Here is a 27,528-nt window from a genome sequence, read left to right as displayed (position 1 = left end):
GCAATTACCCAGGTCCTGGTGCTAAGTGCTCAAAAAAATTATCGCAGTCCCTGAGCACCTGCTGTGTGCCAGCTGGGAGCTGGACACCACTCCTCTAGCTCTCCGGGCTGGTCTGGAGGGTGGGTACACTTGTTCTCATTTCTCAGCGGAGGAAACGGGCCGAGACAGTCAGTATGGCAGGTGGAGGCTCGACCGCTCGCCGGGGCTGGGCATGCCTTGGGACTGCGTGCAGGATTGACCACCGCCAGGCCTGGAGTCCCCGCCCGCGGCGCTTCCCGCCGCAGCCGGCTCCCGGCCGGCCCCGCCCCCTCCGCGGCCCCGCCCCCAGGCGGAGCCGGCGCCGGGAGCCGTAGCGGGAGAGCGGCAGCGGGACCCCAGCGCGGGAGGCGGCGGCCGGGCGAGAGCCCCAGAGGTACTGGTGGGAGCGGGGGACGGGAGGCACCGCCGTCGGGCCGGACAGGGGAGAAGGTGGCCTGGCCGTGGGCCCTGGTGGTGTGGCGGGGGGCGGGGGGGAGGAGGGGTTCCTTGCCACGTTCGCCGGCTGCACGCTCCCAGCGTCCGGCCTCCAGCTCAGTCCCGAGTCAACTTGTCCAGTCCTCTGCCTCTGGCCACTCACCTATACTCCCTCCTCTGCGGGACAGTCTAGCCGGGCCAGTGAGCTGAATGGACGTAGCGGCTCCTAGCTCCTCTTGGCGCCGCTGGCGACTGCCCCTGCTGCCAAGTGTGTGTGGGGCTCCCCCTATTCTGGGGCTCCTCTTCTCTCTGCCTGGCCTCCTCCCCAGCCTTTGCACACTGACCCCCAGTCTCTGTCCTGGCCTGGGAGGAAACATCTGTCGCGCCCCCTGGCAGCAGAAATGGGGTCATGACCTCCAGATGTGCTGGGAAGTGGCCAGCGCTGCCTCCTGGGGCAGCCAGGCCTTCCGGATCTGTGGGGGTGGGGCAGGCCTCCTCCCCCCCAACCCCCCCTCAGTGACACAGGCCTCAAGGAATGTCCCGGCCTCAATGGACCCTGTGTGAAGCTGCCGGGTGGGGAGCAGAGCCCAAGAACATCCTCCGCGGCAGGGCCAGAGCCCGGCACTGGGCCAGAGCAAGAAGCAGCCCATGAGCTGGGTGTGCGCACATCAACAGAGCTTACCCACAGCGTGCAGAGCTTATCCTACATGGAGCTGGGCCTGCATAGACCCCCTCCCTCATGCCCTCTCACCCCCCCCACACACCATAGCTTAGGCTCAAGCATGCATGTGCCCAGAGCTTGGCACATGGGGCCAGGGCCTGCATCCACTATGCACATATATGACTAGCTACACTTGCCTCACTCTCCTTTCAACCTCCTAACGGTCTTTGGAGGAGACAGAAGTAGTTAACCCCATATCAGAGATGAGAAAACAGAGGCTCAAGGTCAGCATCAGAGCGTATCCTAGGAGAAAGCAAGGCAGGAGGCACCTGGAGCTGGGGAGGCCTACACTTGCTTGGTTCTGGAGGCCCCAGCCACGGGGTGCATGGAGCCTAGCTCCATGTGATGCCACTGGATGATGCACAGAGACCCAGCATCACATGCCTGTACCCCAGTGGAGGGTGCCCAGGTCCCTATCCTGGCTGCCTGCTCCATCCAGGGCTTACTGGGACAAGCCTTACCCTCAAGTTCTCACCCCACCTTTGGCACCTGCGTCTTGCCTCGTCACATTTCCGCACTGAGCAGGTCCCTGGGGCCTTGGGTGTCTCAGTCTTACATCCTGTGAGACCTTGCACCTCAGCCCAACCCCCACCCATCTCACACCTACGCGCAGACAGGAATGGGCAGCTGCAGCTCTGTTTAGGCCCTGGAGACTGGCAGACCCAGGTGAGATCCTAGCTCTGACATGGAATTGCTTCAGACAAGAGCATCTCACTTTGACCTTCTGTCACATGGGGTTCAGACTACCTTGTCCACATCAGTGAGACGAAGTAGGCGGAGGTCCCCAGGGGTCCCAATTCCAGCAAGGGGGACGGGTCAGCATGACTCCCTATCTTTCCCCAGGCATGGGCATAGTAGCTGCAAGAGGGTGGGCCTGGGCCTGTCCTTGAGGTCAGGATGACTTGGGTCCCATGACTGAGCTGGTGTGACCCCAGCACCTTTCTCAGGATGTGGAGGCTGGGGAGGGAACTGAGCCCAGCGTTGGGGCCACTTCCTGTGCAGAAGGAAGTCCTCTTGCCATTCCTGCTGCCTTGCTGCTGCCCCCGGAAACCCCTGTGTCCTTGAGGTATTGAGGCTGGGAAGGCTAGGGCATTGAGACCAGGCCTCTGGGTGCTTAGCTCCCCAGGGACCCTGGAGGAAGTGGGAGGGGCAGGGAGGAAGGTCTCTGGGGACAGGACGTCCTCCCTTTGTCAAGCAGGCAGGACCCAGACACCAGTGGTCCCATGGGTTTCCCGTCCCAGCCGAAACAAGTTGTCTGTCCAGTTGGGCCAGGCCTTTGTGGGACCCTTACTCTGAGCCTGGGTCAAAGTCAAGATGTGTGGATGGGAACAAGGGGACCTGGCAGCCCCAGGGCTGCCCAGGCTCTAGGGCTCCTGGGCCAAGGTCCAACAGCCCAGCCCCCGGCTCTGCCCAGCTAAGCCTTAGAGGGGGCTGGAAACCTCAGCCCTAGGCAGACGAGGAAGTGGCCAGGAAAGCGGAAGCAGCTTTGATGGTCTCGGAGGGGGCCGGAAGCCAACCCGGTTGGTGGAGGACCGGGTTGGGGGCTGGGGTTCCTGTTTTCTCCCCAGGTCCCTCTGAGCAGCCCCCTCCTCTTTCAGGGCAGGAACTGCTGCCGCAGCCTCGGCCTGCCGGCTGGGCACTAAACACCTGTGCCCGCCAATGCTGCCCGGGCCCTGGAGAGTCAGGCCCGCAGAGCACGCCCATGTGGGCCGGTGGTGTGGGGAGCCCTCGGCGGGGCACGGCCCCTGCACCCACGGATGACCTCTTCGCCCGCAAGCTGCGCCAGCCAGCACGGCCCCCACTGACACCACACACCTTTGAGCAGAGGCCAGCCAGGAGCCCGCTCCTGCGCAGCGGCAGCGATGCAGGCGAGGCCCGACCCCCCACGCCAGCCAGTCCCCGTGCCCGCGCCCACAGCCATGAGGAGGCTGGCCGCCCTGCTGCAGCTTCCAACCGGCTCTTCACTGACCCGCTGGCACTGCTGGGGCTGCCAGCAGAGGAACCGGAGCCTGCCTTCCCGCCAGTGCTTGAGCCCCGATGGTTTGCCCACTATGACGTGCAGAGCCTGCTCTTTGATTGGGCTCCAAGGCCACGGGGGACGGGGGGCCACACTGAGGCCAGCTCTGGGACCTTGGCTTCAGCTGAGGACCAGGCCACCAGCTCGGACCTGCTGCTTGAGGCGCCTGGCTTTGTGTGTGAGCTTGGGGGTGAGGGTGAGCTAGGCCTGGGTGGACCAGTGTCCCCACCTGTGCCCCCCACGCTGCCCAACGCGGCCGTGTCCATCCTGGAGGAGCCACAGAACCGAACCTCGGCCTACAGCCTGGAGCACGCAGACCTGGGTGCTGGCTACTACCGCAAGTACTTCTACGGCAAAGGTGAGGGGAAGGCAGAGGTCCCAGGGAGGGGCAGAAGTCTCTGTCACTGCAATGCACACAGTAGGAAGTCCCTGGCCATAAGAAGGATCAGGAGCTGAACTGAGGTCCTTCTGGACCCACCTATAGCCACTTCCTTAAGGCCAACCCTGGCCTTTCACGCCCAGCCAGGGCGTACCCCTCTGCCTCCATCTGGTTCATCCTCACAACTCTCCAGGCTTGGGGAGAGTCCCTGTCTACATTCCTGTGAGATGAAGACTCAGGCCTGAAAACCTTGAACCTGGGAACCATGTTCTCACCATTCCTGCCAAGACAGGGTTCCAGGACAGGGAAGGGAGAATATGGGCATGGTGGGCGGGGCCAGGGCAGGATTTAGGCCCAGGAGCAGGTCACTGAGTCTAGGTCTGGGACAAGGTGTGATGTGGGTGGGGCTACAGAGGGGCGGGACTTAGCCTGGGCCCGATACTCTGGTGGTAAGCTGGAGCCTGGAGCTGGACTTAGTGATGGGCATGGTCCAGCCAGGGCGGGCTGCCTGGGTGGGACGAATCATTCACAGCACGGCCCCCTAGAACACCAGAACTTCTTCGGACTGGACGAGGTGCTTGGCCCAGTGGCAGTGAGCCTGCGGCGGGAGGAGAAGGAGGGCAGCGGAGGGGGCACCCTGCACAGCTACCGAGTCATCGTGCGGACCACACAGGTGGGCTGGGGTCATGGGATCAGGCCGTGGGCTGCCTCCCCCACACCCTGTATGGATCCTGAGCACCTCTACATCTCCCCTCCCCAGCTCCGGACCCTTCGAGGCACAATCTCAGAGGATGTGCTGCCACCAGGGCCCCCACGAGGCCTGTCACCAAGGAAGCTTCTGGAGCACGTGGCACCGCGGCTGAGCCCAACTTGTCTGCGCCTGGGTTCAGCTTCACCCAAGGTGCCTCGCACACTGCTCACACTGGATGAGCAAGTGGTGAGTGGCCGGGGAGGCCCCAGCCTTACAGCTAGACCCAGTCTGAACCCAGGGTGCCCAGCTCCCAACCCCCTGGCCCTGACCCTGATCCTGGGCTGGGCAGTGACCCCAGTAGAGCTAGCTTTTCAGACACAAGGCATCGAAAGTCATCTAGAGCCTTGCTTCTCCAAGTCAGGGCTATAGACCAGCAGCATCCATATCCTCTGGGAGCTTGTTAGAAATGCAGATTCTGGAGCCCCGCCCCAGCCCTACTGAACCACAGTCTGCTTTGTAAAAAGATCCCGAGGTGATGCGTATGTACTTTACAGCCCTAGAAGTCCCGGTCTGACTGACCCCACCACTCCTGCAGTGCCCTCAGCATTCTTGGCCAATGTGCCTTGCAGCCTCTGCTTGGTCTCCTCTCAACTTGCAGTGCTCACTCCTTCCCGGAGCTGCCCATTCCACTCTGGGACATCAGGCCAGTTGGAAGTCATTCCCTGTGCTGAAAGCTGCCCACTGGCTGAGTCTCCTCCCCTGTGTCATTCAACCCATCAGTCATTCAACAAACATTTCCTCACCCCTTTTTGGTGCCAGGCCCCAGACTGGATGCTGGGGACAGGTCCAGACCAAGGTGCTCTCCTTGAGTAGCTCACAGCTGGGTGGGGGAGGGAGACCCACAGAACTGTTGAAATACAGAACAACGGAAGGGGAGTGTCGAGGGCTCAAAGGGAGTGCTGATGGCTCTTCCTAGGCCAGGGTTTCCCAGCACAGAGGAAACACAAGAGCTCAAGCCTGGGTTTTCTGGGCAGAAGGAACAATTTGTGTGAAGGCTTAGAGGCTGCAGGTGTGTCACATTTGTACCGTTCAGTGTGGCTGGAGTAGGGCTTGGCAGGGAGAGAATGGGGAGAAATTTGCATTTGTTCTTGTGGGCACTGGGGAGCTGTGGAAGGATTCAAAGCACACCTGAGAGGTACAGTAGCCCCCTGGCTGCAGCGTGGGGACCAGACTAGAGGAGCAGGGGGCCAGGTGGAAGGCTCTTGCAGTTGTCCAGGCTAGACATCGTGGTGACAATGGTGGAGGTGAAGAGGAGGTGCTAGTCCGGGGGCAGAGTGGATGGCCCCTGTGGCTGACTGAAGGGTGTGGAGTGTTGAGCTGCCCTAGCTGCCTGGCTGCTGGGAGTGGTGTTTCTGTGGAGGAGGAGCAGGCTAGGGGAGTCACAGCAAAGAGGTGAGGTGCCAGGAGCCAGACAAGGACATCCAGGAAGCTGGAGAAATGGCTCTGGAGTATGGGAGGGGGTCTGGGCTGGAGGCGGAGATGGAGGTGCTGTCCAATGGAGGTGGCTGCTGCAGCCACTGGGGGGGAGGAGCTGCAATCAAGTGGGTAGAGAAGAGGCCCAGGCAGAAGGGGGGATCCCTGGGGACCCAGGCAAGGTGAGGTTCCAGTTGTCCCCATTGCCAACTGTTGCCAAGAGGGGGCCACATCTCTGGGCGGCAGGGGGCTGGGAGGAATGAAATTGAAGTGGGGACTGAGGGTGGACAAGCTTAGCTATGAAGGGAGGTGAGAGCTGGAGGGGAGCCCCGGGCTGTTTGAAGGGGGTCAGAGCACCTTGAGTGTGCATGGTTATCTGCAGACGGAAAGGAACTGGGAGCAGAGAGGGCACAGAAACAGGACAGAGGGGGCGGAGCTGGTACATGGCTCAAGGCTTCCAGAGGCTGGGGTGCAGGCGCCTTGGATTCAAGGGTGGAGAGGACAGTCTGGCCTTGAGATAAGGAAGATGACAATGTGAACATTTATTGGGAGTGTACTGTGTGCGGGGTCCTTTCTGTGAATTATCTCCTCTGTTGTCACATGAGAACCACTCCCTCCCATCCCTTCTCACCTGGGACCTCCTCTCCCCACCTCCTGAGCACTAGGAGTAGGACCGACTATACCCACTTGACAGGTAGGGGCACAAGTGGCCACACAGAGGCAGCCCAGCCTCCAGGCCAGTGTCCTGTCTATTCCTTGTGACGTAGTGGGGGTAGGGCTGGTGGGGGGACTGAGGCCTATGCCTTCTTTCCACCCCCTCTTCCAGCTGAGCTTCCAGCGCAAGGTGGGCATCCTGTACTGCCGGGCGGGCCAGGGCTCAGAGGAGGAGATGTACAACAACCAGGAGGCAGGACCGGCCTTCACGCAGTTCCTCACCTTGCTGGGCGACGTGGTGCGGCTCAAAGGCTTTGAGAGTTACCGGGCCCAGCTGGACACCAAAAGTGAGGCCCAGGGGTCTGGAGGGGCAGGGGCAGACCCAGGCTGAGGGCAAACTTCTTTGGTCAGAACTAACTTCCTTGTCACTCCTTTGTCCATATTGTCCTGCGGCTGGGGCTGGGGACTGGAGAGTTCTTTGGGTAAGCTAAGGACTTGAGTCAGGGCTGCAAGGGCCAAGCTATGGGCTGAGAGGAGGGGCTGGGACTGTCCCCAAGGCCTGAGCACCCTATGGCCTGAGCTGGGGCCAAGGTGGTTTGGGGGCACCACTCCTCCACAGAACACGTTCCAGCAGCCCAGACTCAGTGCAGGTGAGGGGCGGACGAGGGTGTCCCTGCCTCCCTGGTTGGAAGGACCCCAGGGCCCCTGGGAGGTGTTTTACTGAGCATCTCCTGCCTGCTTCCCACTCTCCAAGCATGCCATACACTTGTGCCCGGGCCATCATCTGTCCTTTTCTGGGATACCCGTCCCCTGCCTCCATCTGAGACCACTTTTCCATTTCTGTCTTCATTCTATTTCAGCACCCCAATCCTGATGCCCCTGTACCCCAGCACAGGGCTGGAGCCTGTGTGGGGAGGGGAAGGGACAGCCAAGGCCGAGGTCCCTGGACCTCATGGCCTGGGCATTGGCCGGTGGCATGAGAGGTTGGCCACCTGCTGGTTGGGGCAGAGCAGGCTCCTGAGTGCAGGCAGGAATGGCAGGTTCAAGCCACCCAGATTCCTCTTGCTTTCCCCCTGTGTCCCCAACTCCTTGGCCACAGCGGATTCCACGGGCACACACTCCCTCTACACCACGTACCAGGACCACGAGATCATGTTCCACGTGTCCACGATGCTGCCTTACACCCCTAACAACCAGCAGCAGGTGAGTGTGGGGGGAGGAAGGGGATGGGGCTTCCTGGGAATCTTGGAGGGTGCTGTGTGGGTGGCAATATTTGAGCCTTAGTTGACCCCAATAACCCTCTGCTCTGATGGTCCCTTCACAAACACCTCAGGCCTTCACCTGGGCAAGTGGGGAGCTATTGGTGCCTTGGCTTTGCCCTGCTGGAATGAGGATGGGCTTGGGGCGGGGCACATGCCCCCCCCCTCAAGATCCCACCATCTAACCCCAGCTCCTGCGGAAGCGCCACATCGGCAACGACATTGTGACCATCGTGTTCCAGGAGCCTGGCAGCAAACCCTTCTGCCCCACCACCATCCGCTCGCATTTCCAGCACGTGTTTCTAGTGGTGCGGGCGCACGCTCCCTGCACCCCATATACCTCTTACAGGTGGGCGCCCGGCTGGTCCCAGGTCTCCCGTGGGCACCGCGTTCTGCTGCCCCTCACTACGGCATCCCTCCCCGCAGGGTGGCTGTGAGCCGCACCCAGGACACCCCGGCCTTTGGGCCAGCTCTGCCCCCTGGCGGAGGCCCCTTCGCGGCCAACGCCGACTTCCGAGCTTTCCTGTTGGCCAAGGCGCTCAATGGTGAGCAGGCGGCGGGCCACGCACGCCAGTTCCACGCCATGGCCACGCGCACACGCCAGCAGTACCTGCAGGACCTGGCCACCAACGAGGTGACCACTACGTCGCTGGACTCCGCTTCGCGCTTCGGCCTACCCTCCCTGGGCGGGAGGCGCAGGGCCACCCCTCGGGGCCCAGGAGCCGAGCTGCAGGCGGCGGGCGCGCTGGTGTGGGGCGTGCGCGCAGCGCCCGGGGCGCGGGTCGCAGCCGGGGTTGAGGCGGGCGACCCCTACGGCGCCGAGGTGCCTTGCCTACTGGGCATCTCGGCTGAGGCTTTTGTGCTGGTGGCGCCGCGCGACGGCCGCGTAGTCTTCAACTGTGCTTGTCGCGACGTGCTGGCCTGGACCTTCTCTGAGGAGCAGCTCGACCTGTACCACGGCCGCGGAGAGGCGATCACGCTGCGGTTCGACGGGCCTCCGGGCCAACCGGTGGGCGAGGTGGTGGCGCGCCTGCAGGTGAGCCTGAGCGGGGAACGGAGGCCCGGGAGCGGGCGCGGGATGCCTGGGCACTCGACTCCCGGAGCCCTGTGCGAGTCGGGTGGAGCCTGCCTTGGAACCCCTCTCTCCTGTCGCCTCTCCTGTCGCTTCTCCTGCCACCCTCCTGCGAAAAGGAAAGGCAAGGGAGCAAAGCCAGACTGGGAGCTGGGCTAAGCAGGCACTGGCGACTCTTGGGGAAGCCAATTCTGGTCTCAGAGCCTCAGGCCCACATATGCCGGGTGGGTTGCTAACGCTCCCCTCGCGGCTGTGGAAAGTTCGGGGCGGCGGGGTACTGAGTCCGGGGGGCGCTGCGGGGGTGGCCCCGCCCACGCCCCGCTCCGCCCCGCTCCGCCCCGCAGCTGGTGAGCCGTGGCTGCGAGACTCGCGAGCTGGCGCTTCCCCGTGACGGCCAAGGTCGCCTGGGCTTCGAGGTGGACGCCGAGGGCTTCGTCACGCACGTGGAGCGCTTCACATTCGCGGAGACGACGGGGCTGCGGCCCGGGGCACGCCTGCTGCGCGTGTGCGGCCAGACGCTGCCCAGCCTGGGCCCCGAGGCCGCCGCCCGGCTGCTGCGCTCCGCGCCCAAGGTCTGCGTCACCGTCCTGCCCCCCGACGAGAGCGGCCGGCCCCGCAGGTCAGCGTGCCAGGGACGCGGCAGGACCGGGCAGCTGGCTACCATCCAGCCCGTGTCGCTAGGAGCTTTCTCTCCAGAATCCCATGTGGATGTCTTTCCTTCTGCAGAGAATCTCACCTCTCGATCTCTCTGAACCACACTTTTCTCACATGTCTAATGGAACCAATTAAGCACGTTGTTTTCAGTGCTCCAAAGATCAAATAGCAGCCCCCATTATCGTTTTTTAGCATTAGCGCACCACCCCCCCCCCACTATGGATTTCTCACTGTTCTGTAAAGGGCCAGACAGTAAATATTTTAGGTTTTCTGGGCCATCTGGTCTCTGCCACAGCTACTCTGTCCTTGTAGGTAAACGAGTAAGTGTGGCTAAAGCTTTACTAAGTGTTCTGCTAAAACTTCATTTATGGACACTGAAATTTGGATTTTATATGACTTTCATTTGTCATGAAATATGTTGATTTCTTTCAACTAGTTAAAATGTAAAAGCCATTTTTAGCTCGCAGGAGTACAGAAACAGGTACACCTGTTTAAAAAAGAAAAGGGTTGGACTTGGCTCCAGGCAGTAGTTTTTGGATGTCAAGCTGTTTATCTGTTGTTTGAACTCTCACTGCATGCTATGAGGTCGGGACTTTATCTCCATTTCACAGATGGAGAAACTGATGTCCAGAGTGATTTGCTCAGGATACACAGGGGCAGCGCTGGAATTTGAACCATGGTTTGGAAAAATGGCCAGTAACCAGGCAGACATTTTTCACTGTTGTCCAGGCATTTGAGGAGCTCTCCTCCTGGAAGTGCCTGGGTAGCAGCTGGGGGAGGGGCCGGTGATGCAGGACTCCAGGGAGTGCGAGTCCTCACTGCCTCTGCCCCTCCCCCACCAGGAGCTTTTCCGAGCTGTACAGGCTGTCTCTGCAGGAGCCCAGCCGGCGAGGGGCCCCAGAGCCAGTGGAGGAGGAAGCCCCCAGAGTGGTCCTGCTGCCTGTCACAAAGCAGCTGCTGCACCTGTGCCTGCAAGATGATGGCGGCCCGCCAGGGCCTCGGGATCTAGCTGAGGAGCGGACTGAGTTCCTGCACAGCCAGAACTCGCCCTCACCCCGCAGGTGCACTCTTGGCCTTCCCTCCCCTCCAGGCCTCTGTAACAGTAGCTTCCGGTTCTGAGCCCCCTGCTCTCCCCAGCTCCCTGTCAGATGAGGCCCCAGTCCTGCCCAACACCACCCCAGACCTCCTCCTGGCCACCACAGCCAAGTCGTCAACACCCAGTGCTGACAGGGAGACACCCCCCACCCAGGTGAGCAGAAACAAGGCTCTGGAGTCCAATGGCACAGTGGTGACAATGGGTGTCACTGAATCCACATCTACTTCTGCCCCCCAGGATGGGCCCAGCAGCCTCAGTGGTTCTGAGGACAAGGGCCACTCAGCGCCAGAACTGAAGGCCTCCTTTCTGCCACGAACCTTGTCTCTGCGGAACTCCATCAGCAAGAGTGAGTCTGGAGTAGGAGGGTCTAGGAGGAGAGAAGGGGATGCTCCTGGTTCCCCCGGCTGAGCCCACTCCTCGTGCCCGCAGTCATGTCAGAGGCAGCCAGCGAGACCCTGGAGGACGAGTGGCAGTCCATCTCAGAGATCGCCACCACCTGCAACACCATTCTGGAGTCCCTGTCCCGGGAGGGTGAGGCTACCAGGGCACTGGGGGTGGGAGCCAGGATGGTGCTCTTTCTCCCTTTCTGACCTGCCTGCATGGTCCCTCTATCCCCACAGGACAGCCCATCCCAGAGAGTGGAGACCCCAAAGGAACTCCAAAGTCTGATGCTGAGTAAGCCCCTGGCCCATGCCCATGTGACCCCACCTTCCTGCCTGTGCCCTGGAGTCGTGCTCTGCTTCCACACACGCATCAGTCTGAGGAGACAGGGTGGGCCCCTCTCATTAGGCGGGGCTAGAGTCCGGCCATGGTGCTGCCCCTGCCGTGGTCCTGCTGAGTCCTGACCCCCGTGTCCTCAGGCCAGAGCCTGGAAGCCTGTCGGAGAAGGTCTCTCACCTGGAGTCCATGCTCAGGAAGCTACAGGAGGACCTGCAGAAGGTGAGGGCTGGGCTGGGGTTCTGGGGAGTCACAGGGCTGCCCCTGGAAAGGGGTCGGCTGTTCTGATGCCTTCCTCCCTGCCTGCCCCAGGAGAAGGCAGACAAGGCAGCCCTGGAGGAGGAGGTACGGAGCCTGAGGCACAACAACCGGCGGCTACAGGCCGAATCGGAGAGTGCAGCCACCCGCCTGCTCCTGGCCTCCAAGCAGCTGGGCTCACCCACCACTGACCTGGCCTGAGCCATCCTGTCCGGCCTCAGCCTGGCTGTGGGCCTGCTTGGAACCTCCTGGGCCCTTAGGGCTCCAGGGTCATCCTGGGCCCTCAGCCCTCCTCAGGAACTCTCTCCCTGCGCAGAGGCGCATCTTAGCACTGCCCCCCACTCCCCAGCCCGTTATTTGGTGGTGGAAGCTGCCCCCACCTGGTCCCTGTTTGTAAATGTTCTTTGGAGTAAAAGAGATTTCAGGGAGTAAAGAAGCCACTGCTATTTGTATCTGTACATGTGTTCAAGACATGATGGGGAAGGGGTTTTGCCCCCAGAGGCCGCAGCCAAGCTCCCTGGACCAATTAGGACAGGCCCTGGGGACACTGGCTTAGGGTTGAGCTGGCACTCACTGAGGGGGTCTCTGAGGCTAGGCCACCCCTTGGCTTCTCTCCCACAAACATTTATTTGGTTCGGTTGGGAAGCAGGTGGCCAAACCTCATACCTACCCAGCTAGTTCTTTAAGCCCCAGAACCAAACCTAAGGGGCTGAGATCTGGGGCAGAGGAACAGAGAGTAGACTGCAGGGCAGGGGAGGGAGGAACCTGGTGGTCAACGAGAGCCTGGCCATGCCTCACATGGCCTTACCCTCCACCCCCACCCCCGGCCCCTGTGCAAGCCTTGTTCTCCTCTCTGTAGTCACTGAGCCCCCAAGCCTGGTACTCCCTCAACCACCTGGCCACATGCTACAGGGCCTGATCCCAGAGGAAACAGCTCCTCTGCCTCAGTTGCCTGGGGGTGTTCCATGTCCCAGAAGAAATGGGCCCTTGACTCCTCTCTGCTCACCAGCCCGCCACCCTCTCTGTTCCTCACCAGGCTGGGCCTTTCCCATGAATGGCATCATCAGCTCCAAACTTGGACTTTGTCTAAACTCTGTTTTCTGGACCAGAGGCCCAGACAGAACACTGACTTGCCCAACATCACATGCCTATGCCAGCCCCTTCCGCAGGCTGGATGAAGTTCATTGCTGAGACGTAGGCCCTGGATCTGTTCACTTAGGTGCTGGCAGGATGAGCTAGGCTCTGAGAAACAGAGCATCTGGGGATCAGGAAGACTTCCTGGGGAAGGTAAAATGAGGCCTGAATTTTGAAGGTTAAGTATAAGTTTCCCAGGCAGAGATATCTAAGGTATCTGGCAGGATATCTGGGGCCTACTGGACTGGAGTGAGGGCACATGCAGGACCCCAGGGTCTAAGAAGCTGGAACTGGATCAGAAGGGGTTGTGAAGGGTACAGTAGGGATCCTGCATTGGCAATTCCCAACAGTGTGCCAGTTTTTTCTGGTTGTGGACTATAGTGAGCAGCCCTCATGGACAGCGCAGAAGGCTGTGGTCACTCTCTGAGGGTGTGTCTGCAGAGAACTGGGATCTGGTCATGTAGCTGATAGATGTTTAAAGGAAGAGTGATGAGGTGAGATTTGAGTGTCAGAGCTCTTTGGCTGCTGGAATGCCAGGGAGGAGGCTGTAAGCAGCAGTCCGGTAGGAGGTAGTGGTGACAATGGGGGGAAGTGGGCAGATTATCCAGGACCTCATGAGGAATTGGATGCAAATTGCTAGGGGAGAAAAGGTGGCATCCACAGTAGTGGCCAGGTTTCTGGCTGGAACCCCTGAAGGGAGGGTGGCAGGGCATGGCTGACACAGGGAAAAGCGGGGTCAGACTGGGCATGGTTGAGATCATTTGGAACCGGGTGAAATGTGGGAGGCCTGAGGGATGTCAGAGTGATGTTCAGGGGCTGGCGCGCAGGGACGAGAGGTCTGGGCTGGAGACAGGATTTAGAACTTGGTGAGCCACGAGCATGATGAGATCACTCAGGGAGTGTGAGAAAGACCATGAGAGGTCTGGAGGTCACTGTGAGGCCTGACTGGGAAAGACAAGAAGAGGGAGGCGGAGCCTGGTCTGGAGGACCTGGACTCACTGGGACTCCGCGCAGCTCCACCACCGCTCCCTGGGCCTTAGAAGGCTTCTCACCCGGCGCGGCCCCGCCCCGAGCCCGCCTCCCAGGCGCTCTCCGGCAGGTTTGCCGGGGTCCTGACCCGGCCACCACCGCCTCGGGCTCCGCCTCTTGCGCCGCAGATCTGCTGAGCTTGGCTCACTCTTGCTTCAGTCCCCGCCCCTGACACCGCCCGCCCCCGAGGAGAGGTAGGAGCGCGAGCTCGACTTCCTAGACGCCTTCCGCTTCCCCAACGTTCCGCTGTTCCCCGGCAGCTTCGCTCGCGGGCACCGTCCGTCGCAGTTTGCACCCAGGGACTGTTGCGTTCCCAGGGGAGTCGCAAACATTTGGAGCGCGGCCCACGAATGATAACCCTTTGCCCCTGCCGTCACTGTCCCGCAACAGTGCGAAGCCCGGAACTTAAACGCTGTAGGCCTCAGCACAGGGACTTTTCCCGAAGCGCGTTACCTGGTTTCTCCGTCTCTGAACCCTATCTGTGCGCATGCGCGCCCAAGAGGGCAGGGCCCCCCGCGGCCTATGCTTTTCTTCGCTGCTGCGCGTGCGCTTGGCCAAGCCGGAAGTACGTCCAGCTGTAGCCCTGTGGGTTGTGGCCTGGCCTTTTTTTAGGCCTCCTGGGGCTGTGGGTTAACATTTCACCGGTCCTCCCAGAAGAGGGTATCAAAGCATAGGTAGCGCAGGCGTAGACCTTTACCTGGCATCACTCCTTCCCCAACAGAGGCAAACACTCCCATGGCCACCCAAGGGATGAAGTCCAAAATTCTTAGTCCACACTTCTTTTTTTTTTTTTTTTTTTGAGACAGAGTCTTGCTCTGTTGCCCGGGCTAGAGTGCCGTGGCATCAGCCTAGCTCACAGCAACCTCGAACTCCTGGGCTCAAGCAATCATCCTGCCTCAGCCTCTCGAGTAGCTGGGACTACAGGCATGCGCCACCATGCCCGGCTAATTTTTTCTATATATTTTTAGTTGTCCAGCTAATTTCTTTCTATTTTTAGTAGAGACGGGGGTCTCACTCTTGCTCAGGCTGGTCTCGAACTCCTGAGCTCAAACGATCCACCCGCCTCGGCCTCCCAGAGTGCTAGGATTACAGGCGTGAGCCACCACACCCAGCCAGCTCACACTTCTTGAATCGTTCACAACCTGGCCCCATTAAATTTAACATTGTCTCTCTTACCCCACTCAACTCCAAACACTGGTTAACCCCCTCTGCGAGATCCATCCTCTATTCATCTAAGACCTTGAACTAATGGGGCCTCTGGGAAGACTGTCCCGAAACTGCTCCATCCTCACAGCCAGTGGGCTCTCAATGCACTGGGACAGCCCCCTCACACGCTCCACAGCTGCCTGTTTTCATCCACCAGACTGTAACTAGGGGTTTCAAACGGTCTTCTCAGACTGCAAGCTTCCAGGTGACAGTGTGCATACATATTCATCCAACTATCACTGATGTTGGGCCTGACATGACCAGCAAAGTGTGTGCTCATCGTTTGCCGAAAGAAGGCAACTCTCTAGGCAGCTTGGCAACAAATTTATTCAATCAGAGTAGAAAGAGCAAGAGTCCAAGTACTTTGATTCTTCCATGAAAACTGTGCCTCCTGACTGGAGAGCTGCCAGCCTGCCCTCCCCCACTCAAAACAACTCACCGTACTATTAAGGCACTTGAGAAAGGAGGAGCAGGGAAGTCTCAGACCTAACCCCGCCTGGATCCCAGAGAGAGCCAGCACTACCCCACCGGTTCCCTTCAGACACAGTTTGAGCAAAGAAAGCTGGCAGAGACTTCTGCAGGGCAGGAAGGCTAGCCCCTCAAATGCTGGTGTTAGGCATAGAGACCATGCCAGTGACACAGAGGGGCTGGTAACAGTGGCATTATTTCAGATAAAGGTGTAACAAATCCATCATGTGAGCAAGACACTTGATAATAAGGCTTTGTGGCCTCAAAAGCCATAGGTCCAGCCTGCTCCTCTCTCTAGGAGAGTACTAGAAGCCAGAGGATGGGGATGGAGGCCCCCAGAATTTCTGTAGAGAGAAGGGAGCTGAACATCAGGATAGGGGAAGAAAGAGTTTGAATCCTCCCAGCTCCCCCCTTTCTAGAGAAGTTAATGCTTCTGCTTAAGCACCTCCAAAAAGAGAGATACAGAGACTGCCAATAAAAGAATAAAATGCAACCCCCACTAGGGAAGACAAAAACTTCTTTGGAAGACCAAAGAAGTTGGGGGCAGCTGGAGCACCGCCCCCCTCCAAGAATCTGTAAGTGCTTTGGGAGGGCTTCAATCCCCTGCCAACCAGTACTCTGGGCAAGGCAGGCATCACCCCCTTAGGAGCTGATCTGACTCAGAAGGGCTGAGAAGTCCATGTCCGCAATGGAGGAGAAGTCTTCATCCCCTGATAGAAGGCCGTTGGGGATCCCTGAGGCCCCCAGAGGGTTGGGAGCTGGGTCGGGGGGCCTCTGGGACCCTGTTACCAGGCGAGTTATAGACTCAGGGTATTCCATCAGCATGGGCTCAGCTGTGTGGGGGGCCATAGAAACACCCTGGTTCAGCAGCTGCTGAAACTCAGAGTTGTCGACGGATGCCAGGTCCGTGAACACAGCTGGGTCTGTGCTGTTGCCAAGCAAGGCCCCCAGGTCTTCATCAGCATCAAACTGCAGCTGTAGCAGGGCCTCCGTCAGTGTTCCTTCCCCAGCCTGGATGGCCTTGGGGGCAGGGGGGGCCACAGCCTGAAGAGGGCCTGGGGCTAGGACTGGGACAGGGGCTGGGGCCTGAGCCAGAGCTGAGGCCATGGCTGAGGTAGGGGCTGGGGCCTGGGCCATGACTTGGGTAGGGGCTGGTGCCAAGGCTGGGGCCTGGCTTGGGATCTGCCCAGAAGGAAATACCATGGGGGAAAACTCATCAAAGTTGATGGTGCTGAGGGATGACGTGAAAGGATAGGGCTGGGGGGCTGGAGGAGAGAACAGAGAGGCAAGGGTCAGAGCAAGCCCCAGAGACCCACCCCATCCTCTGTACCCCAGCCCCTCTCCATAATGCTTAGGACCAGTCCCTCCCTGTGGAGTCCCTGTCATCACCCTAGCTCCTTCCTCTTAGCCAGCTTATAGGGTCCACTTCTAGCCATACCTTCTCTTTTGAGCCCTCCCTGAGTACTCAAGCCCACAAAGCTCTCTTATCCCTGACCTCTTAAATCTCTCCCAGCCTTTTAGAGGAAGGGACACTTTCAGAAACTAGCTGATCTCATTTTCCAGCTGAAAAACCAAGCCTTGAGAGGCAATGAGCCCTCAGAGCACCAAGTTAGTAGGAGCTTTAAGTGGGCACTTTGTCACTCTTTTTTTTTTTTTTAAGAGACAGGGTTTTGCTGTTGCCCAGGCTGGAGTACAGTGATGCAATCACATATCTCACTGCAGCTTTGAACTCCTGGGCTCAAGCCATCCTCTTGCCTTCGCCTCCAAAGTAGCTGGGACTACAGGTGTGCACTACCACTCCTGGCTAATTTTTTAATTTTTTGTAGAGACAGGGTCTTACTGTGTTGTCCAGGCTAGTCTCAAACTCCTGCCCTCAAGCCATCCTCCTGCCTCAATCTCCCAAAGTGCTGGGATTACAGGAATAAGCCACCACATCTGGCCTGTCACTCTTTTTTGAGCCACATACCAGCACGTACATCTTGCTACTCTAGAGGTGTTTTTTTTCTTTTTGTTCCCCTAATTCAACTGAGAGTTGAGGGCAGAGATCCTGTACTTTTAACTTCTGTATCCCAAGGTATCCAATATGGGGTTTAACTGGCATAATGGTTCTTAGACTTCAGCAAGCATTAGTATCCTAGGAATTTGCTGGTTCCTGGGCCATACTTCCAAAGCCTCTGATTCATTAGGTCTGTCATGGGGCCCAGGAACCTGGACCTCTCTGTGCTCTCCAGATAACTCTGACGGAGGTGACCAGGCCCCACCCCCTGAGAAACACGGGCCCAACAGACAGCAGGCTTCAGACACCTGCTGCTGAGGCCAATTCCTCTGCTCATCTCCCTCCCAGAAGGTGTCTCAACCACAGGCTGAACAGATGTGAACCTGTTCTAGCAGGACAAAAGGAAATCCTTACCTGGCTTGGGGACAGAAGCTGTGCTGCGGGAAGGCACAGCAATGCGCCGGGGTGGAGGCCTGGGGTCGGTGGGTCCTGCAGGCAAGGGCCGGGTCAGTTCTCAGCCCCTGGGGTGTGCCTCCCCAGGGTGTCCCCTCCCCGCCCACTGCCTTTCTCACTGGCTCTCCCGACTCCCCATCTCACCACTAAAAGGACTCTTCTTCATGATGCTCTTGAAGGTCTCATATGTCCTTTTGCGTTTCTCCTCAATCCGGTGACGGTCATCTGGGAAAGTAATGGGGAGAAGTGGGACTTGCTCTTCTCAGCGGGGGCCCCAACACTCTCAAAGGCCCCTCAGGAGGAAGGTGAGGAGCTGGGCTTTCCCAAGACCCACGTCCCAACCTTCCGAGCAAATGAGAAGAGCTATGTGACACTGTTTGACACTCAGCAGTTCTAAGAATCCCACAGCTTTCTGAGAAGGCCTCTGTTGGCTGAATCTGCCCCTCTAAAGCCACATGGGTGATGCCAAGCAAAGGGGCTGTGCTCTGGGGGAACAGGAGCCCTCACAGGGGCCCTAGCCTTCGGCTCATCTCCAGCCTTGATCCAGGCCTGGCAGTAATCTCTGCACTCTGGGCCAGTTGAGGCACAACAGGCTTGATTAAGACTTCAGCAGACTCTCATTCTTATCTCTAATGGTTTGATACTTCAGTCTTAGCTTTCAGATCTGTCTAACTACTGCAGTACCTCGGTAACTCCGAAGCACCTCACTTCCATCAGCCCAAAGCCAACCTCACGCTCTGTCCTCAGAAACCTGGTTCTTTCTCCTCCTGTGTTCCCTGACCATCCGTCTGCCCTATCACCAGAACTAGAAACCTTGGAATCATCCCCAACATCTTCCTTTCTCTAATCCCCTACCACTGACACATATTTATCACGCGCCTGCTATGCATCAGCCTCCCTCCTGGCCGCTGGGGATATGGCCGTGAGCACACAAGGTGCCTGCTCCCCAGAAGCTGACATCCTAGTGAAAAGAGGGACGGGACAAAACCACATACACATACAAGAAAATCTCAAGAAGTGACAGGAGCTCCAAGGAAGATAAACAAGGTGATGTAACAATACCAGAAGTGAGGTCAGGGAGTGGAGTCTAATTTAGAGGTGGTCAGGGAAGGACTGGTGTGAGCCAGCCATGAGAAGACCTGGGGGCCAGGCATCCCAAAGGACTGAGCTTGGTATGTGTCAGGTGCAAAAAAGCCATGGTCCTGACAGGTAACCAAGCAGGACAGCAGTAGGAGATGTGATCTTCTCATTTTGCCATTACTTGTGCAAGGTTCACGCCAAATCTTCTCTTCCTGGACTACTGCAACATCTTCCAGAATGGCCTCCCTGCTCTGAGTCTCTCCCTCTTTGATCCTCTACACATGGCCACCAGAGTGAACTTCCAGATCTGTTCATGGCACTGCTCTGCTTAGAAACCTTCGGTGGCTTCCCACTGCCTTCAGATGAAACCCTGGATGAAGGCCTTGAGCCTAACAAGGCCCTCCTCTGTCTGGGCCTGCTAACTGCCCAACATCAGCTCCCACCACTCAGATGCCCCCGAACAGGCTGTGCATTCGCCAACACCCTGCCCTTCCAGGTGCTGGACCACCTGCCTGGAGAACTTCTGTGTCTTTCTCCAAGTTAAATGCCACCTCCTCCACACAGCCATCTCCAGCTCTCTGCCTCTGTGCTCCCACGGCACGCTGTACACAACTCCATTTCACACGTCACTCTGTGACTTGAAGATCTGTTTTGCATGTTTGTCTTTCTCATGTGCCTGAGCTTCTCAAGAGCAGGGAATGTCTCATTCATTTTTGTAATTCCCAACATCTAGCACATGCCCTGGTCCTAAGTGGGCACTTAAAGTCTTGGTCGAAATGTGGCTGGGCTGCATGACAATGACAAGAGACACACAGCATGGCAACAGGACCCAGGAGCCAAGGGCTTGGGTTCAAATGCTGACTCTGTCATTCACTAACTATGTGAGCTCAGGTAAGTCAGACACTATTTCCTATCTCAACGGGCTAGTGAGAAATTAAAATCAGGGAATTCACTGAAATGCCTGGATCAGGGACAGATGTGTGGCATGAGCTCAATAAGTCTTGGCTGTCATTACTAGTAAATGAAACAAGAAATGGATTCCAATTACTGTGTGAATCCCAAGTTCTGACTCTAGGTTTTGGCTTTCCCTCAACTACAGACCCAGACATCCAGCCCTGGCTTCTCACTGGGTGGAGCCCAACGGCCCTGCTACTACCTTCCCCGGCTGTCTACCTGTGTCTGGCAGGTACTGGAATTCCATGGGCTCGCTGAGCTCCCTATCGGAAGGCCGCCGCAGCTGCATAGAGACACGCACGGGAGCCTGCAGGCTGGGGTCTGCGTAGGGAGGGGTCCGGAACACAATGGCCACTTGTCGGTGTACATCAGCTTGTGAAAAGGAGCCTCGGGCCTCCCAGCCTGGTCCCGTGAAATACACCTCAATGTCCTCTGCAAGGAGATGGGGAAGCAGTGTGGGTCAGCGTGTCTAACCTCCCCAGAGCCTCCCTCCACCAACTTCTGATGCTTGTCTCCTGAGATACGTCACCCTGCTGCCCACCTGAAGCCTCCGAGGCACTGGGGGTAGTGTCTGAAGCCAGTTATCTGACATTTACCATCTCTGCTTAGTGTCACCCTTTACCTCTTGCTCCAGACAGTCCAGCCCTGCCTCCTGGTGTGTACCTTTCTGCACCTTGTCACACAGCAGGAAAATCTCATCCCCACCAAGGCAGCTCCCGGAGTTTCGGTTCACTCGGCAGATCTTGAGCTCAGCAGTATTGGGGGCGCCTGGGGTATAAGAATAAGAAAAGATGATCCTCGGGGTGGCCTGCAGGAGATGCAACATCCCTGCCCACCCTAGAGTCAAGGTTGCCCAGAGCTTGCCTCCCACATCTTTGCAGCCAAAGTCAGACCATTCCATTTACCAACTATTTACCTACTATGTGCTAACCACTATTCCAAGCAAGAATACAACCACGCACCAAAGCTAAACATCTCTGCCCTCACACACCTTTTGGGCTAGTGGGAACCAATCTTTTCACACCTTTTCTTTCTCCACCTGCCTCAAGCAACCTTCAAAGCCCAGTTCATATCCACCTTGGCAATGAGCCCTTCCCTCCTAACCTCCGGTTTATCCTGGATTCCTGTCCTTGGGACTCCAGAGCCCTCTTATTTTCATTCATCCTACTGGTTGGTTAATTAACGACTGTAGTTGATCAGTGTCGGCCCAACTCATCTGTGAGCTTCCATGACTGAATTATTACTCTCTAACGTTATCTTGTTCCTGGGACTTCATTTCCTAGAGTCATTAGCACAGTTGTGAGCTCACCACTCTCTCATCACATGATACTGAAAATGAACGTTTCCCCTCAGACTCCCTGACAGCCTGGAAGCTACAGCTCCAGGGCAGCTCTGGGTCTTCTCTGGCCTGCCTTCCCTGCCAGCACAGAGCTGGGCACAGGAGACGAATACGCTAGATGACTGAATGAAGTGTGAGCTCCTGTCGCAGGCCACACCCGCCTCAATCCCCTTGTTCCTACTCAGCCCCACCCCTCACCCCTTATTGTGGCTCCCTGACCACTCACGGTTGTCAAAGATGGGATGAGAGAGGACAGGTGGCAGGCGGAGAGGCCTGCCCGATGGATCCCGCACTGTCACCTGGAAGCAGAGCCGCACAGCGTTCAGGTCATAGTCCCCACGCTGCTCTTCTATGGGAACTGCCAGGAAAACAGATGGTCAGGAGAGCAGGGGTGCAAGGGTGGAGATCTGGGGTTTTGGGGTGCAGAGAGCTCTGAGGTGGGAGGGTTCTTTGTGGGTATGTGAAATGGAAGTTCTAGAGAAGGAGAAAGACAAGGTCCGAAACCCATCACTGACTCTACTGTGAACCTGAATGTCATATCCCCTCTCCAGGCCTCGGTTTCCCAATGGCAAAAGATCCCATGTGTACTGTGAGTCTTGGCCAATGAGGGAGACATGCAGAGAAGGCGGGCTGGGGGAGGTGACAGAGGGTGTGGGTGCTGCAGGCAGGTTCAGGTCTTTGCCTCTGCAGCCCTCACCTTGGAAGGGGTTGTTGTTGGTCTGGATGCGCTGACTGATGGCCTGTTCCAGGTCCCGCTTCTTCACACACTGGATCCCCAGGTTCTGGAAACTGAGGCACCCCCAAGCATTTGTCCCGCTGTCTCCAGCAGAGCCTGGACTCTCCTGCCTTGCCCAGTCTGCCCCTTCTTCCTCTATCCACCTCAGCTGACAAGCCCCTGCACACCCCAGCCCCTGCCAGCCTCCCTGCTGGCTCCCTACGCTCAGCCACAGGGACTTCTTTTCCATTCTCCAAACACATAAGCCCATTCCCATTTCAAGGTCTTTGCACTTGTTCATGCCACTCAGAATGTTCTGTGTTTCTCTGCTCTTTCTCACCACTCAAATCTTAGCTAGAGAGGCCTCCCTGACCTCCCAGTCCTAAGTGATGAGACCAGTTCCCCTGCCTCTCTCAGCACAGGTGATCCTTCCAACCTGTTGTCCTACTTTATTCTCAACACTGAAATCATTACTCTCTGACAGTGCCTTGTTTATTTTTTTATGGCCTGTCTCTGTCAACTGGAATGTCACCTCCGGGGAAGACTTTTGGTTCAATGGCTTTCTTTCTCATATGGGAGATGTGACATTCAGGCACTTGCCCTTCCAGTCATGGGGACCAGGGGTTCAGAGGTGACTAGGGACTCATTCCTATCCCATGGAGCTCACATCTGCTAGAGAGAGTGGACACACAAATAGATAACTCATGACAAAGGAAGTCTGCTTGCAGAGCTGGGGACAGAGCAAGGAGGGAGGAATTCTCCCTATGTCCAGAAAAGTGTAACACTGTAGTAGCTACTTGACTGCCCTGCCTCCTGTCCCCCCACCTCACCCTCCATGCCCTGGCCTGCTCGGAGCTCACCTGTGGATGCAGCGGTCCGGGCAGAGCTCAGCCTCATAGAAGCCATCCCGGCAGTCTTTCCCCACAAGCTCATGGGGATGAGGCCGGTGAGGGGGGTCCTTGGTGACCAGGGAGATGCGAACTGTCCCTGGTCCCGTGTAGCCATTGATCTGTCCAAAGTACAGAGAGCACTCTGGAGGCCCAGGAATTCTAAACCTGACTCCCAGACACAGAGGGCATGGTGGCCTAGAGGCAAGCCTGCTAGGGTTCCACAATGCCTTCACCCTACACCCCATACTCCCCACCCCATCACCGGAAGCAGGTGCTGACCTTGATGGTGGGGTGGGTCTTGGTGGTATCCGTGCTTCTCTCGCCTGGGATACTGCCCGCTGAGCGGCCCTCGCACTTGTAGCGGAAGCGCATGCCCCGCTGCTTGGGCTGCTCGATGATCTCCACATAGGGGCCAGAAGCCTGGGCTGGCTCTGCAGGGAGACAGGGCCGCCCCATCAGGCAGCTGCCCCCATAGCCCCTAACCCTGGGGAGCCCCCTCCCAACCACAGAGGAAGGCCCACTTACCTGAGGGGAAGATGAGGGGGAACAGGTCTGAAAGAGGAGGGAGACAAGGGTCAGCACAAGCCCACTCCCCATCCACGGAGAGGTGATGGAGCCAGGCTCCCTCCGAGGGAAACTGAGTTAGGACCTGCTCCCTAGAACCTGCGGTGAAACTAAGGCGGGCGGGTTAAGGAGCCAGAAACACCTGCTTCCTACGGGAAAACTGGAAGGAGTCCTTTCTCTACTAAGGGAAACTGAGTCAGGGCCTGTTCTCCTTTCGTAAGGAAAACTGAGGAAGGGAACGCTCCACGCCCCCCCATCCTGAGAGGAAACTGAGTCAGATACATTCTCCCCTAACAAGGAAACTAAGTCAGAACTGCCCCCATGGACCGTGGGGGGAAACTGAGTCAAGGCTCACCCCTCACTCCCACCCAGGGAGGATACTGAGTCAAAGCCCCCCTCCACCCATAGGGGAAACTGAGTCAGACCCCTCACCGCCTGCCCCGCCCCGCGCCACCATCAGGCCGGCCGCTCCCTGCGCAGCGCCCGTCGGCGCAGCAAGGGGCGGAAGGCGGTGTGGCCGCTCCCGCCACAGCCCCGGCAGCCACGGCTCAGACACCCCGCGGGGTCAGAGGGCGCCCTCACCGTCCATGGCCGGGGTCCCGGGGGCGGGGCCGGGGTCGCAGCTGGGCCCGCGGCGTGCGCTACAGACGAGCCATTCGCCAGAGGCGGAAATGCGCCGCGCGCGCTCGCCGCCGCGTCACTGCCCGGAATCCGGCCGCGCCTGCGCGTTGCGCCACCCCCGCCCCACGCAGGGTCCAGGAGCGAGTGCGGGCTGCGCCGAGGAGGAGGTCGCGCGCGCCGCCGCTGCCGGGGGCCGGGAACGAGTGCGCGCCCAGACGGAGATGGAGAGGCCGTCCGCCCGGAGGCTGCTCCCGGGGCTGGCGCTGCGGGCGACTCGGCTCGCTCTCGGTCCCGGCCCCGCCTGGAGGGCGGGCCCGCCGATTACTCACTATGTTTTTAGGGGATTTCGGGGCTCCCTCCCGCCCATCGGCAGAGTTTGGTGATGTCACCCTGGGCTGCGTCTGGAGCAAAGCCAGGGACGCTAGCCTGCAACCGCCCGCCCTGCGCAGGGAAAGGCCTGGGTCTGCTGCGCCCGCAAAGGCTGGGTGGCTGAGCTTCACACAGGTTTCCTAATCGCTACCGGTGCCTTTTGGTGGTTGCTGCTTAATTCCCTATCCACCCCAGTCTAGATGCAGCTGGGGGACAGGGGAGTGACCAGACCTCCCACCAGTGCTTGGATCGAGGAGCTTTGCGGATCTTGCTGCACCGATGGGACGACCAAGGCCCACGGCCTCGTCTGCTCCCGCCGACGAGCTGACCGAGGGTTCATCACTTGTCGCGCTAAAGCGCCCGCTTAAGATGCAGCCAAACTGCTGGCCCTCGGCGGCAATGGGTGTAGGGGGCGCCTGGGGTAAACCTCAGAGCCTCGTCTACGCAGCCTGGCCCTTGTGTCTCAGAAGGTCCGGGACCACCAGGGGCTACTTGAACCCGCAGGGTCATTTCCCGTTCCCCCACCCCTCCACGTCTTCCCAGGGCCTCCCGCTAAGGCCCAGCCTCAGAAAGCCGAAGCATTTCCACTAATTAACTGTCGTATGACCCCACAGTGCGGGTATCGCCCCCAAGGCCAAGCCCAATGCGAGTCTGTGTGTGTTGGGTGTGGGGACTGGGGCTGGAGCACCCCCACCCCAGGCCGCCTCCTCTTCCCAGAATGAGGATGTTCCACTGCAGGCGGCGGAGCCTTCTCCATATGGAGAAAAAATTTTTAATTTTCTTTGAATTCGTTCTAAATTAGGAAATCATGTGGGAATTGGAAAAGATTGGAAATTCTGACTTGCTTTCCCAGGCTCTGAAAAAAACAGGAAGAGAAAAGTGAAAATAGAGTTACCACCCCTCCCACTCTTTTCAGTTTCTCATTCGGATGGCCCTTTAGAAAAATTAGTTTACTTTTTTTGCTAAGGCAGACATCTCAGGTCAAGAGAATGGATTAATAGTAATCTTTGGTTAATGACACACAGTCACCGTGGATCCTTGCACGATCCTCTTTTTAAAAGTCATGTATGTTTATAACTTTTAAATTAATACTGTGAATACCAGTATACCCACTGCAAAACTCAAGAGGATAAATGGGACACCATGGTGACTGACATCTACCCACATGCTCCTCACCTGTTCATCCCCTCCTTAGCCCCAAGTCCAGGCCACCACCATCCACAGTTTTGTATTTTGAAGAAAAAAAATAACTCATATATACATGCCTACAAAATACATTGTTCAGTTTGGCTTAGTTTTGGACTTTCTTTTTTTTTTTTTTTTATTTGAGACAGAGTCTCACTCTGTTGCCCAGGCTAGAGTGAGTGCCGTGGCTTCAGCCTAGCTCACAGCAACCTCAAACTCCTGAGCTCAAGCGATCCTCCTGTCTCAGCCTCCCGAGTAGCTGGGACTACAGGCATGCACCACCATGCCTAGCTCACAGCAACCTCAAACTCCTGAGCTCAAGCGATCCTCCTGTCTCAGCCTCCCGAGTAGCTGGGACTACAGGCATGCACCACCATGCCTGGCTAATTTTTTCTATATATATTTTTAGCTGTCCATATAATTTCTTTCTATTTTTAGTAGAGATGGGGTCTCGCTCTTACTCAGGCTGGTCTCGAACTCCTGAGCTCAAACGATCCGCCCACCTTGGCCTCCCAGAGTGCTAGGATTACAGGCGTGAGCCACCGGCCAGTTTTGGACTTTCGTGAAGAGGGTATCATATTATTTGTTGTCTTTTGTTATTTCCTTTTTCACTCAACATTATTACTAAGATTCATCCGTTTCATAGTTCATTGACTTCACTGCTGTATTCTGTTGGGTGACTATACCACAGTTTATTTATTCTCTTCAGAATGGGCATTTGGATTTCTAGTTTTTTGCTGTCATAAACAATGTTGCTAAGAACATTCTTGTGAATGTCTCCTGTTGTACATATATCCAAGAGTTTCTCTTCAGTACCTACCCAAAAGTGATTATATAGCTATCCGATTGTTTTAGCATCATTTGTTTAAAGAAACTATCCTTTCTTCATTGAATTACCTTGGTGCCTTAGTTGTAAAGCAATTTACCATATATGTGTGGGTGTGCTTTTGGACTCTCTGTGCTGTTGCAGTTATCTATATATCCATATCTTTATGCCAATACCACAGAGTCTTGATTACTGTTGCATTATAATATATCTTGAAATCAGGTAGTGTGAGTCCTCCAACTTTCCTCTCCTCCTCCTCCTCCTTCATCATCTTTTTTGTTTTGGTCCTTTCTATATCCTTATAAGTATCAGAATCATCTTGTCAGTTTCTACAAAAAAATTTTCTCTTTCTCAGCTTTCAAAATAATGCATTGATTCTCTACCATCCCCCAAAAGTGATCAACAAGTTTTTAAAAAATCCTAATGAATGCATGGCTTTAAACATATCTGATATGCTTTAATCAATTACAGTTATATATTCTTATTGAAATCCAAATTGTTTCATCTTTGGCCAGTGAGAGCCTCTTCAAGTTGGTTCTTCGGTACTTTTGACTCAATTCCAGTAGTCTGTGATAGCTTCCTTGCTGTCTGGTGTGAAAAGATGTTCCCAGGCTCATCTGATAAATGTTCTGACTGAGATCTGGAATCAGGCAGCTTTCCAAGAAGTCCTGATTTTTTTCTTAGTGGGAAATGGTATTTAGAGACTACAGTTGAGTGCTAGGGATGCTTATTGCTACCAGGTCAGTCATTTCAGACCTTTACAATGAACAGTTAGGACACTTTTTAAATTTTGAGACAGGGTCTCATTCTTTTGATAGGGCTAGAGTGCAGTGGTGTCATCATACCTCACTACAACCTTAAACTCCTGGGTTCAAGCAAACCTGCCTCAGCCTCCTGAGTAGCCAGGACTAAAGGGCATGCTCTACGACACCTGGCTAATTTTTTTTTAAGAGACGGGGTCTTAGGCTGGGCGCGGTGGCTCACGCCTGTAATCCTAGCACTCTGGGAGGCCGAGGTGGGCGGATCGTTTGAGCTCAGGAGTTCGAGACCAGCCTGAGCAAGAGCGAGACCCCATCTCTACTAAAAATAGAAAGAAATTATACGGACAGCTAAAAATATATATAGAAAAAAATTAGCCGGGCATGGTGGCGCATGCCTGTAGTCCCAGCTACTCGGGAGGCTGAGACAGGAGGATCACTTGAGCTCAGGAGTTTGAGGTTGCTGTGAGCTAGGCTGACGCCACGGCACTCACTCT

At 57.1% G+C, this 27,528-nt stretch overlaps 2 protein-coding genes across 10 annotated transcripts; one reads left to right on the top strand and one right to left on the bottom strand.

Annotated features, from left to right (window-relative positions):
* Positions 1–371: 371 nt before the first annotated feature.
* On the top strand, positions 372–11,877 carry SIPA1 (signal-induced proliferation-associated 1). The gene is made up of 16 exons (XM_069471536.1): positions 372–412; positions 2,773–3,549; positions 4,116–4,243; positions 4,331–4,507; positions 6,561–6,735; positions 7,488–7,591; positions 7,839–7,996; positions 8,074–8,683; positions 9,064–9,338; positions 10,216–10,434; positions 10,511–10,622; positions 10,707–10,815; positions 10,899–11,000; positions 11,090–11,144; positions 11,330–11,408; positions 11,499–11,877. Exons 2-16 carry the CDS (start codon positions 2,877–2,879, stop codon positions 11,643–11,645), a joined length of 3,123 nt encoding a protein of 1,040 aa, XP_069327637.1. The 5' UTR covers positions 372–412; positions 2,773–2,876; the 3' UTR covers positions 11,646–11,877.
* Positions 11,878–15,122: 3,245 nt separating this feature from the next.
* Positions 15,123–23,956, bottom strand: RELA (RELA proto-oncogene, NF-kB subunit). Of its 9 annotated transcripts, XM_069471534.1 has the most exons (12): positions 23,855–23,956; positions 23,234–23,260; positions 22,988–23,139; positions 22,679–22,827; positions 21,801–21,892; positions 21,330–21,461; positions 20,428–20,532; positions 19,984–20,196; positions 17,875–17,955; positions 17,692–17,766; positions 16,368–16,546; positions 15,123–16,055 (listed from the first exon to the last, which is right to left on the bottom strand). In XM_069471534.1, the coding sequence occupies exons 1-12, from the start codon at positions 23,859–23,861 to the stop codon at positions 15,924–15,926; spliced, it is 1,344 nt and encodes a 447-aa protein (XP_069327635.1). In that variant the 5' UTR covers positions 23,862–23,956; the 3' UTR covers positions 15,123–15,923. The 9 variants fall into 9 exon arrangements, with proteins under 9 accessions (XP_069327635.1, XP_069327630.1, XP_069327627.1 ...); XM_069471529.1 differs by having other exon boundaries at positions 15,123–16,546; positions 23,234–23,382; XM_069471526.1 differs by having other exon boundaries at positions 15,123–16,546.
* Between the last annotated feature and the right edge of the window lie 3,572 nt (positions 23,957–27,528).

The sequence above is a fragment of the Eulemur rufifrons genome, chromosome 6 (assembly GCF_041146395.1).
Source record: "Eulemur rufifrons isolate Redbay chromosome 6, OSU_ERuf_1, whole genome shotgun sequence".
NCBI lineage: Eukaryota > Metazoa > Chordata > Mammalia > Primates > Lemuridae > Eulemur > Eulemur rufifrons.
This window is presented reverse-complemented; position numbering and strand designations above follow the sequence as displayed.

Bases quoted from the DNA above. Each gene is read 5' to 3' on its own strand.
- SIPA1 (XM_069471536.1), top strand. From the start codon at position 2,877: ATGTGGGCCGGTGGTGTGGGGAGCCCTCGGCGGGGCACGGCCCCTGCA. The intron at 3,550-4,115 runs GTGAGGGGAAGG...ACGGCCCCCTAG, and splicing joins CAAGTACTTCTACGGCAAAG to AACACCAGAACTTCTTCGGA. The intron at 4,508-6,560 runs GTGAGTGGCCGG...CCCCTCTTCCAG, and splicing joins TCACACTGGATGAGCAAGTG to CTGAGCTTCCAGCGCAAGGT.
- RELA (XM_069471526.1), bottom strand. The intron at 17,956-19,983 runs GTAGACAGCCGG...TTACTTTCCCAG, and splicing joins CCAGTACCTGCCAGACACAG to ATGACCGTCACCGGATTGAG. The intron at 16,547-17,691 runs GTAAGGATTTCC...TCTCTCCTCCAG, and splicing joins AGCTTCTGTCCCCAAGCCAG to CCCCCCAGCCCTATCCTTTC.